Source organism: Vitis riparia, chromosome 2 (genome assembly GCF_004353265.1).
Source record: "Vitis riparia cultivar Riparia Gloire de Montpellier isolate 1030 chromosome 2, EGFV_Vit.rip_1.0, whole genome shotgun sequence".
Classification (NCBI taxonomy): Eukaryota; Viridiplantae; Streptophyta; class Magnoliopsida; order Vitales; family Vitaceae; genus Vitis; species Vitis riparia.
Genome location: NC_048432.1, coordinates 17844964 through 17856787, shown reverse-complemented (window position 1 = coordinate 17856787; position 11824 = coordinate 17844964). Strand labels below are relative to the sequence as shown.

The 11824-nt window shown below is 44.1% G+C and overlaps 1 protein-coding gene and 1 pseudogene across 1 annotated transcript; both read right to left on the bottom strand.

Moving 5' to 3' along the window:
- Positions 1–2280: 2280 nt before the first annotated feature.
- LOC117930837 lies at positions 2281–3648 on the bottom strand. Its single transcript, XM_034851591.1, has one exon. It carries the CDS (start codon positions 3646–3648, stop codon positions 2281–2283), a length of 1368 nt encoding a protein of 455 aa, XP_034707482.1.
- Positions 3649–7748: 4100 nt separating this feature from the next.
- On the bottom strand, positions 7749–11614 carry LOC117930827 (annotated as a pseudogene).
- Between the last annotated feature and the right edge of the window lie 210 nt (positions 11615–11824).

Below are 11824 nucleotides of genomic sequence, written 5' to 3'. Positions count from 1 at the left end.
GTCCAAGGCTCATGAAACCCCTAAACAATGCATGCACACACTGAAGGGCCCCTATCCCGGTGTAGAGGTGAGCAAGGCTATAAGAAATAAAAGGCTATGATGCTCATCGAGGCTCAAAGGGCTAGCAATGGTCTAGATTCAATAAAGGTAATAGGGTGTGAGCTAACCGAAATGAAGGCCACCCATCCTGTGACCACGGTCTCAAAACATCGTGCTCTCAAGCCCTCAAATGATCAATACTAAAAATCGATGTCCATATGATATAACCACGTCAACCCTCTAGAATCATGCATCAAACCGTACTCCGAATGCTCCATAACAATCTCAAAGATGATCATCTCAAAGCAAAATGAACGACAATCTCATCGGGCACGAATGCTCATCACAAACCAACTCTCATCATGCAATATCAATCTCTATACTCACAGTAAAATAAGTGACAGTCTCATCAAGCAATCTATCAATCCTCACATCGTAGGCCACCCAAAGATCATAAGCTATCCATCGTCACTCGAGATCAACCCTAGGCTCAAACTCCTCGCACTCTACCTGGTCGGATCAGGGAGGGGATGTGCAAAGCTAGGAAAACTGAGGATGGAAAGGTCATATAATGGTATCAAGGGTGATGCTGTGCAAAGCTCACAATGGATGGATGTAGGTCAAAGCAAAGTCAAGGTGTGGGAAGTGAGCAAGGTACTGCTCTGATCATAAGAAGATGTGTCACAGTCTCGAACTCCCTAGGTCAAATCTCTGATCCTAGGCTAATAGGCTCAATATCCTCCATGATAGGTCAAGCCTCAAGACCACAATGTGCAAGTGAAAAAAAACGTCTCAAGTCAAAAGAACAACACAGTATATCACAAACACAAAGATACGTCCATAAAAGAAAATGCATCCAATGGGATAATCCGATGAGTACATCATGCAAAAGAAGGATAACAAAGACAATACTCATGAATCGAGTTATAGTCTCTACAAGTCAAAAACAAAACAAGACTAAACAAACAAAAACAAAAACAAAAACAGTGACTGGTCCTGTCGTCACATCTCTGGCCATAGAATGAACAAAATCTGAGCACCACTGTACCAAGGTAAGCCAATCATGAGTCAATCGCCCAAATCAATAAGATCACAGACTGCTGGTGAAGGGTGTCTGCATGCATAGCCTGAGCTAAGGTAGGCACAGAAACACATCGGACTGAGGATGCCCAACGTCCCAGAATCAACAATGTCCTGTATGGCATTCGGTAGAGCAGTGCACCGATCAGTGTGATGTCCTACTGACTGATGGTACATACAGTATTAAATCAAGTCGAAACTGCGAAGGCACAGGATCCCGGAAGTGCCCTAGGAGCCAAAGGAGCCAAAAATCCCATGGCCTGGAACGTCTCAAAAGCTCTACTCAAGGGCTATACTCAGATCTGAAAGTGTCTCCGACATCGTCGAATGAGGGTGAGGTCGCCCCTAGGAACTGTAACGACCGGAGGGTCGCGGACCCGGGATGGAGTCGTGTCGACGTAGCCAATGAAATAGATGAGGAATGCTGCTGGAACACTGATGTGGGCGAGTCGTGGATGCGAGGCACCCAAAGCAACATGTGCCGGTGAAGTCGAGTGTGGCAATGAAGGCGTCGCTACTCCTGGAGCTCCTCTCGATGACGATGGGTACTCCGACAAAATAAACTCAATCCTCTCAACCCTCCGTGTCAAATCCACCATCATCCCGTAAAGAGTAGTAAGAGTAATGGGTGCGATCTCGTCCGACATGGTGAACCCCAACTGAAGAAGTCTAATCTCAATGTGCTCTGTATCACAACCATCATACCATCAATATCTGCTCAGGGACCAGTCACGACACTAAAACTGTCCAAGACTCTAAAACAAACACATGCAAGAGACAAAACAAAACAACACACAGTGCTACTCAAAATAACAACACAAAATGCATGATACGAAAACAATAATAATAATAAAAAGAAGACAAAAACACATACCCAAGAAAACAACAATATCACTAAGTGAAATGAGAGTACATCATGCAAAATAATAAGACAATAAGGTCTACTCTCAAAACATAGGGTACGAACTCGACTCACTAACATTAAAACAAGACTCAAATATAAAATAAAAAAAGAACAAAAACTCAAACGACCAACTAACAATGTAGTCCCAAAATACACCAACAAGGTATGCAATATCAAAGTGTCTGGTGAATATCAGTGCCCTGGGTGTCCAAAACATGGTGGGATAAGCCCGAAGAAGGAGGAACTGCATGTGTGGACTAGGCTGGAAAGGAATCAGCAGTCATATCTGGACCAAGATCGGTATCTGTGGTCGATACAGGAAAGCTAACTGTACCACTGTCAATAAGATCCTGTATGGCATGACGTAGAGAAGCACAATAATCAGTACGGTGGCCTGCCATCTGGTGAAATGCACAGAACTCGTGAGCGCGAAAACGCGGAGGTAAGGTACTCGGGGGTGGCCTGGGGGCCAATGGTACTAAAAATCCAATAGCTCTGAGTCGCTCAAAAGCTCTATCCAAAGGTATCCCCAAATCAGAATAAGTCCTCTTACGTCGCCGATGGGGACGAGACTGCTCATGTCGTGGGATACTAGTTTGTGGACGCTGAAACTGGAACGAAGGTCGCACCGTGGCAGTATGAGGATGCACAGAAGGGCACTGCTGAACTGACTGAGGATGACGATGCTGTAAGGGCGGGAAATCACTCCTAGGTATCTGCAATGATCTCGCATAGGGATGATAACTAGGTCGTCGATGCTGAAAGTCCGCAGAACATACATCTCCATAGCTCTCAGATGATCCACCAACTCCCTTCCCCTCAGTATCTGGGGAATGAGTAATATCTGACCATAATCCTCTAGATATGCCATCATCTACATCGAACAAAGCCTGAACCAATGACCTGAAATCCTGGAATGGGACTCCTGTCAAATGCCGAGCAAACCTAGGATGCAAACTCCTCAAAAACATGCTCATCTGATCTCTCTCGGTAGGTCGCTCAATCATCCCCACGGCCTTCTCCCTCCAACGGGAGATAAAAGAAGAAATAGGCTCATCCGATCCCTGTCTAAGAAACTCAAGCTCTCTACATGTAACGCTCGTATCACCACTGAATGAATACTGTCTCAAAAACTCCTGTGCTAAGTCCTCCCAAGTCCTCCGACGAGATGTCTCTAATGAAGCGTACCATCTCTGCGTCATGCCGCTCAATGACAATGGGAACAAGGTGAGCAACTGTGCCTCATCTAGACCAAGGGCCCTCATAACCGTGCTATAAAGTCTGAGATGAACACGAGGACATCCAACACCAGTATATCTCTCTATATTAGGCATCCTGAAACCGACTGGCAAAGTGGCCACTGGCACGTCATCAGGGTCATCCCATGAAATCATCTCATCAGGATCTCTCATCTGTCCAATCCTCCGCTCGAGTCTGTCCATACGAGAATGAGGATCCTCAATAACGGTAACTGGTGTGACAATGGGTGGAAAGACAGCAGCCTGATCATGCAAAACAGTAGGCAACGTCTGTGTAGCTGGCATCTGAACAGGTATAACAGGTGGTGCCACTAAATCAGATGACGTGTCCTCGAGCACTACGTGCCTACTCTGCTGAGTATCCATCCTCTAACTCAAATTGGTCAATGCCTCCTGAATCGAAACCACAGAAGCAATAAACTAATCAATCGAAACTGACTGTGAATCCGTCTATAGCAGCTCAGCGATATGAATCAACCTCTCTCCCACTCAACCCAGGGCACTGAACCAAGACTGGGACTACAAATAGACTCCTACAAAAGAACCCAAACAAAACGACTCCAACACGGCTCATGCAACAACACGGGATGCAACGAACAATGACCAATGCATGATACAATACAACCCAATACATGACAAGGTGTGATACACAAACATATGGTGACAATCAAAATTTGGATGTACGATAGAAACTCTAAAGTCATAGGATTGTCCAACATGAGACGACTACAAATATGACTAAAGAATTCTATTGATGATCCCGAAAATGATCGAGGTGTGAAGAAAGTGAATGGGGTGTGAAGAACAACACTATCACGAGATCGAATACTCAATATAGACCAAAATATCCTTTGATTCAATCTTCAACTCGAGCTCCATAAAGAAAAAAAACGATAAGGTGATTAAGGCGAATCCCTCGAAAAATGTGTGAATATGAAAATATGCCTTTCACCTTTCTGGTAATGAAAATATGAGCATCGAGTCGAAAATCGAACCAAGGATCAAACAAAGAATGAAGCACTAAGCCCGTGATAGGTGTACAGTGTAAATAGATGATCATGAACATATCCCAAAGTATCGAGTGAGTGACAACAAAGTGAAGAGGTGTGTCGAGCCAAGAAATGAGAACGAAAGCCCTAGGGAGAAAACATGCTAAACTCATCGGGTGAAAAACACGAACTAAGGTGACAAGACGAAAGGTGATCCAACCGATACTCAAACTCATACCGATCTCCGAGCACTCTCAACTGGAGACAAAAAAAAGGGAATGCTGGATCCGAACTGTAACCACAGAGGCTCTGAAAGCCCTCAGATGCACCCACGTGTAGGGAGGGAGTCCTAATCGGAGATCTATGGCTCAACCTACGAGGTGAAGGTGGCTCTAAATGGATATGGGTGGACTTTAAGATCCCTAGCAAAAGCGATCATACCCTCCAGCGGTATGCAACCCTCTACACGCCTCCAAAGAGACGGGGCGTTTCCATGCAAGGTGGTCATCACCTCCACACATGCACTACCTCGACATCCCAGGGGGGTTTCCTATGGTGAAACCTTTCAAACTCTCAACGCTCAATAGTCAACTAGAGTGCACAGTGATGGTGTGGGTGCATCCGAAAACCCTATGAATCTAGAGCAGAAGAGGAAACACACTGGTCGCATAACTATCCATGAAACCTAGCTCGGGGCTATACAGGTCTTCAATGATCGGACTCCAATCAGCATCGATATGTCGATCTCCTCCAGAACACTCCCGTGCATCGATATAGCCCGTCGCTAGACCCTACTCCTAATCTCTGGCTCGGTCAGAGAACAAGCACACAGAAGGCCTCACACTTGCAATAGTGAGAACCGAAATGAAGGAAATGACCGAGACCAAGAGATTTGGAGGTAAGGGGATAGATGTGCGCCCCACATGAACAAGCGACATGCAATCAAGCAGAAAAAGGGCAGTCATGCGACATGCAGTCAGGCAAAGTACAGGATATATCACTCATGTATACATACAAGCCGTGACAATCAGGATGAATAGTGATAAGAACACCATGCTCAAAGATGATAGAATATATAATCCAAAGAATCGACATGTCAAGTCAAACGATGTATAACAATGAATCCATACGTGCAAGACAATCAAACAATCATGGCAAATATCATAATCACTATGCTAAGCGAATAAGATAGGCGATCAATACAATGAACATGTCAATATCTCAAACGAACATGGCAATGAAGCACAGAGAAATAGATACCTCGAAATCCTCAACCAAAATAAATCTATCATCACAATCACCATGTCAAATCAAACAAATATATCAATGAAGCACGAAAAGCATCGCTATATCAAGATCCTCAATCAAGATATCAACAAACACGATCAACATGCCAATGTCCCAAATGAAAACTCGGGAACTCTCAATGTGCAATCAAGAGATGAGTACCCACTAATCGACTCATCAAAAGCCACATTTGCTTCATTTTAAGTTCAAGCTTGACCCTCTAATGATCCCCAGTGGAGTCGCCATTTTGTGGACCCCGCATTTCGGCTCAATGCGTTTCCCACTCGATGGTGAGCTCGATCTTTATTTTAAAAAATTGATTTTTATTGATTATTTGAAATGACTTGGAGTCGCCACTTATTTTTGTTTTATTTTTAAAGGGTAAACAAAATAAGAAAGAAAAACCCTAAGTGTGACTCCTTATTTTGGACAAGGCGATCTACGAAAAACCGGATCGGGTTCGGGGGTCAGATTACTTATCGGGAAGGTACGGCAGAGACCGTAGCACCCCTCTAAGTCCCTAAAGTCGGGTCTCTACTAATAGAATGAAGCTAACATGGCAATCAATGTGAAAATCGATGAATACTCGAATCAATCATGCACATATGAGTATCAGAATATGCAATAGGGGATAATCGAAGTGGAAGTGGATGCATACCTGATCAGCAGACGTCAACGCGCTATCACAAAAATGGGGTTAGTGCACAATCAAAGAATAATCTCATGCATGTCATAGAGCAAAACAAATCAATTATGTGTAATAATCAAATCAATCAATCATCAAAATCATGTATGTAGGGCCCCCACCAAAGCCCGTTTATTTTTGCATGAATTAATTCCATAAATTCCATTATTCGGGATTACGGAATTAAAGTCTTGCTTATTTTAAAACGTTTTAGAAGATCATGAAGGATTTGAAAATCGCTTGCCGAATAGAAAGTGGAAGCAAATTTTATTAAAAAGAGATTTTGAGTGATCCTAAAAATTCTAAAGATGAAAAACTAAAGAGTAGAATTCTTTTAAAATAAAATAAATAAATAAATAAATAAATAAAAGTAAAGAAAAAGAAATAAAAATTGGAGGATTATTTGCAAAATGAGGTGTGTGAAATTATTTTAAAACTCGAAGATGAAGAAATAATGGGGAAAATGAAGAAAGATGCGGCCTAAAGGTGGCTTATCAAAGGTGGCCATGCGTGGCCTGGTAAGAATGGGGCCCAGAGATGTATTTAGTATTGCGCCCTCACTGCCACAAAATTCATTTAGTGTAATCTCCAAGCCTGGAGCGTCGTCGGCGTAGACCCGGAGCAGGTTGCTTCCGCTGCTGCCACTGAATGCAAGTGGGGACAATGGTGATCCACATGTCATCTCATGGCTCCTGTCAGATCCTGCAATCCATGCCCTTGGTTTCCACCCATCATGGTATTCAGGACAAGAAACCGTGAAAATGACCGTGACGAGGAGTTTCAACACTGTCGAAGCGGTGAGTCGACGGCCTGGTTTGTAGAATGTGCTATTTTCTGATTCAGCAGGGGCGTCTGACGAAGAGCCTTACGGCGACTCCATCAGTGAAGCTGGAGGCCTCCGAATTTTACACCAGGAGGGGTTCCGTCCAACACCAGTGTTAGTAGAAGGCTTATTTGCTGGTCAAGTAGATCTGGAGGTTGCAGCTTGATTCCTCGAATTGATATTACTTCCATTCTTCTTCAGTTACACCAGTGCCAAATCTACATCAGCCCAGGTCTCCACGCACGAGCAGCCGCAGATCTTGACAAGATGATAACTTAAATCCCAGTGCTGGCTCCTTGCTTCTCGCCACTTAAGCTAACAATGATTATGCCTTTTCACCAGGTGACTTCAGGAGCTAGATTACCTTAGATGGTTCCAATCCGTGACGCTGAATCTTCCTCATGAGCAGGATGACAATGTAGAGCACTTATCACTTTCAGCCCTCAACTTCTACCTCGACAACGTTAATGAAGTCCACAGAGAATATGTTAAGCTCATTTATCTCGTGTTCTGAAGCGACAATATGGCAAACAACGCTCTGAAACACCTGTCACTCTTCTGCTACCTTCTGTACATGACTGTCCATGCATGCCTTGACGGCAGGATATGCCTTGGCCTCACAGAAGCGGCGGAGCTCAGTCTTGAGAACCATGGTAAGTGCTGGCTGCCACAGAAGATTTTCTTACCTCTCCCTTAGGATCTTGAAACCAAATGCTATGGAAGAAACAAAATGGAGTGATAGGCATGAGGGCTCCACCACCCAGAATTCTGCCAAATGCCTTGATGTGTGAGAGTGTTCAGCTCGGAAAGTTGGCCCAAATGTATAAACCCTGCCAACAGCTCATGCATAAGTCTCAACTTGCAGTTGGTCAGAAACAGTCAAAAATGCTTGACGGGCAGAGAAATCCTGGGAATAATCAATCTTCCCATCTTTTTGAGGGATATCAGGCTTAAGCTTAGGTCGCTTTTCCAGCCTTGAGAGATTCTCCTTAGCCTCATTAAGTTCAGCCACAAATACGGTGATTTCCCCCTTACTTGCTTTAGCAGATTTTAGTTGGGCAACAGACTCTCCTTTCTCTTTAACAAGTGCTTTGGCAGCTTCGATGTCAGCTTTTGATGGAGAAGGATTCTTAATAAGTTCCTTTTTCACTTTTCCGCATCACTAATCAGGGTTGTAACTTGAAACATTTCACCAGCACCCTCACAATCACTGGTAGTGATAATTGGGGATTGCGCATGGAGAAAACCATGATTTTGGAAGAATGTGTGGGTAGCCTAAGCCCATGCATTACGGATTCTAGCAACCACTGAAATCATGTGGGTTCTTGACCGAAAGTGAACAAAATCTCTTAGAAACTCGAGGGTTATCCTGGTCTTAGGCAACAGATACTTGGCTGGATCCACAGGACCAACGTGATGGACCTTCTCAACCCTAAACTCCACCCTCTGCTTCGTCCCCTCAGGAAGAACCTGGAGCGAGCTCTCCACGTGCATGCACGTGCTGATCTGCACGAGCTGGCCCAGAGGCGCTGTGGCGGCGTCAACTATGACCTGAAGGTTCACCGGATAGGACCCGTCATTGAGTTCAAGGGAAGCAAACAAACCCTTGCCTTGCTACAAGATGTAAGTGGATGGGACTGCACCAGATTTCCTGCAACTCCAGAATTTCTCATTGGCCTGGGTTTAGCCGTTCTTGCAGGCAACTCCTCAGGCTTCTCAGAAGTGATAAACAAAAGCAGCCAAAACTTCCTTCTGCAGATTTCGCCTCTCTTTCTTTGATGACGAGGATAAAAAAAAAGAAAATGGGTGTAGTCATGAAGAACAGGCGATGTAGAGAGATAAAGAATGGGAGAAATGGATAAATTGATACACATAGGCAAGGAATGGGTATAGTGAAGTATAGAGATGAAATGGGTACAGGAAAGTGAGCCATGGATGTGACGGAATTGGTGAGAGAAAAGAGTGGGGATATGCTGAAACTGTGAGAGAAACGGGAAGGGTGATGAGAAGTGGGTTAGTGGTGATGTGATAGATATGTGAATTTGAAAAATGAGAAAAGTGATGAGTAAGAGAAAAGGGTGTAGATAATGACCGGGTTTGCATGGCTCCTTGCACGTGGGCGGACGGATATGTTGGGGTATGAAAGCAGTGGGCTTCATTGATATTTGAAGGGGTAAGAGTGGACTGACAGGGCTTTGGGGTTCAGCGCCATTGGGTTGACGTCTGGGCATGGAAATCACAGCACCGGAGCGAACAGAGAGGGGGAGAGACTTGGAAAGGTCGCCAAGGAAAATCTCCCATATCCCTCTCTAAACACTGCCAAAGGATTGTTTAACTCATTTTTAGATTTTTGAAAGCATGAAGATGGACCAACCAGTCAAATTTGGCACTACATTTATTTCGCCTGGAACATCTTCTGAGGAATCGCGTGACATGCAAGCATGCATTTCTGAACAGGTATCACTCTGATCCTGCAGATTATGACTACTCTGTCTGCAAACATGCTGAGAACACGAAGTTTGGGGAGCAATTAATGGGCCTTGAGTGGTTTCAAAGTCCTCCTAAATTTCAGGAGTGACATAATCAGAAATAGAGCCTTCAGAACCCACACCGTCAAATAATACATCATCATCTCTTCTGCCGCTAATTTTGCTACAAGTTCCTCTTGATGCGTCTACTGCATCCATTTCAATCTGATGTTTTGCCTCATGGAATTCATCATTTTTTTTTTAGGATCTCATCATTAGTTGGTTCTTCAATTTCACTGCTACTGTTTTCTGATTCAGAAAGTTCAGAAGAAATAGAACCCGCCCGCAAGTGGTTACCCTTCATTTTCATCTTAGACTCCTCCTTAATGGCAGCTTTACTTCGCTCTTAGGCAGCAAATTTTCCATAATCTGAAAGTGAGGACAACAAACCGACACATCAACAATTGGAACACGAGAAACCATTCCAATCAATCCCCCACTTAATGAAGGCAAAACTTGGTCAGCAGCCTTGGCAGCTTCAATGCCACTAAGAATGATGTTGAATGAAATAGCTCTCCCACATCTCCCGTCCTTGTCAGTGAACACATCAGTGGACTCAACAACAAATTTGTCTCTAGGTTCCCAATTCCAAAGACGGTGACTGGCATCTCACCCACAGCTTGTCCCATAAACTGAACTCCCATACCCTTGCAGCTTTTCCTTCTCTATCAGAGCACATGGCCATGCCCTGAATTGTTCATACTAACAAATTAATAATGAAAGTCAACAAACCACTTGCACATCCAGCCATCCAAAGGTAAGGATTGTCCCGACATCAACTAAACTGGGATTCTTTCTCGGATCTTAAATACCACCCATTTATCGCTGCTTATATTATTCCTCATTCATATCTGAATGTGGGTGACACTCCCCGTCACAGAAATCATGAGAGCGTGAAGAATACAACCCCATTTCACCAGATTCTCCTTAGCTGCATTACTGAGACAGGGCCAAACTGACACCAAAGACCACCATCTTCTTCAACTGAGTTCTTCTCAAAACATTTTCGAGGGAAAAAATGCTAGGTCTATAGCCAAACTCAAACAAAAAAGCCCAACACTAAAACAAACAGAAACAGAGGAAAGAGGGTGAAGAAAAACAGGGCATACATAGGAGTGCACGATGTCGTTAAATCTAAACTCCACCTTAATAAAGATTTAGGGAGCCTTAAAAAAAAAACTGGTGGGGGAAATTCGAACGATATTAACGCCAACAAATAGCAGAATGAACACGCAATGCACACAGAGGGAAACAGAGATTCAGCACATAATCATGAAAAACCAGTTTAACACATTAGATAATCAGAGCAAGTATCCAGATATCAGCAGAATGCATAGCAAGACAGTAATAATGGAGAACTCAGAGTATGGGAATGCTAAACCTGTGCGATTCCTCTCAAACGTAAGCTACTTGGTTCTTAACATGCTACCACTCTTCTCATCTCTTCTCAGCTGGAAGAATATCCCCTTCGGCCGTGAAAAAACTCTCTCCTAAAAAATATCTTCCTCCTAGAAAGATGAACCTCTGCTCTAAAATGTCTTAGAAACAGCAAGCCCCCTCCTAAAGGATCCCTGCCACCTTCCTCCTCTCACTCTCTGTAACAGCTTCTTTTCCTCCAAAAATCTCTCTGTATCTACCTTACCTCCAAAAAAAACTTCCTACTCCTCCTCCAAACCAAAAACCCCCAAAAGCTCCCTCTTCTCCCAGCTCTCTCTCAGCAACCAGAAAACACATTACCCTCTCGCATCCCCTCACTCTCACAGTTTGCTCCTGAAGCTCCCTCAAAATCTCGTTTTTCTTTTCTCAGGCTCAGCCCAAAAATCCTCTCCAAAAAAAAAAAAATCTCTCTCCGGAAAAGCCCCACTCTCTAAAAGCCACCACCTGAAAAGCACCTCCAGCAACTGCACACCAGAACACCAGCAGGAGACGCTCCCCTCATAACAGAAACGTACCTCCTCTGCATATCCTCCTCCAGGTGTCGCCTCCTGATAGCTCCTCCAAAAGCAATATCTGATTCCATAGCAGCCAATTAAAAGATGCCATGTGGTCTCCTGAGGTTGCGACACTTGGCAAAGCAAGCTGCATGAAAGCGAGTGAAACCGAGCCCCAAAATGGGGGTCTACAGTGTCCTTACCTACTGGCCAGAATCTGATCATGCTTTTATGAAGCTGTTTCATCATCTTTTGGATCAACGAGCATGCTAAGGGTGACTATATCAACGGGCGCTTCA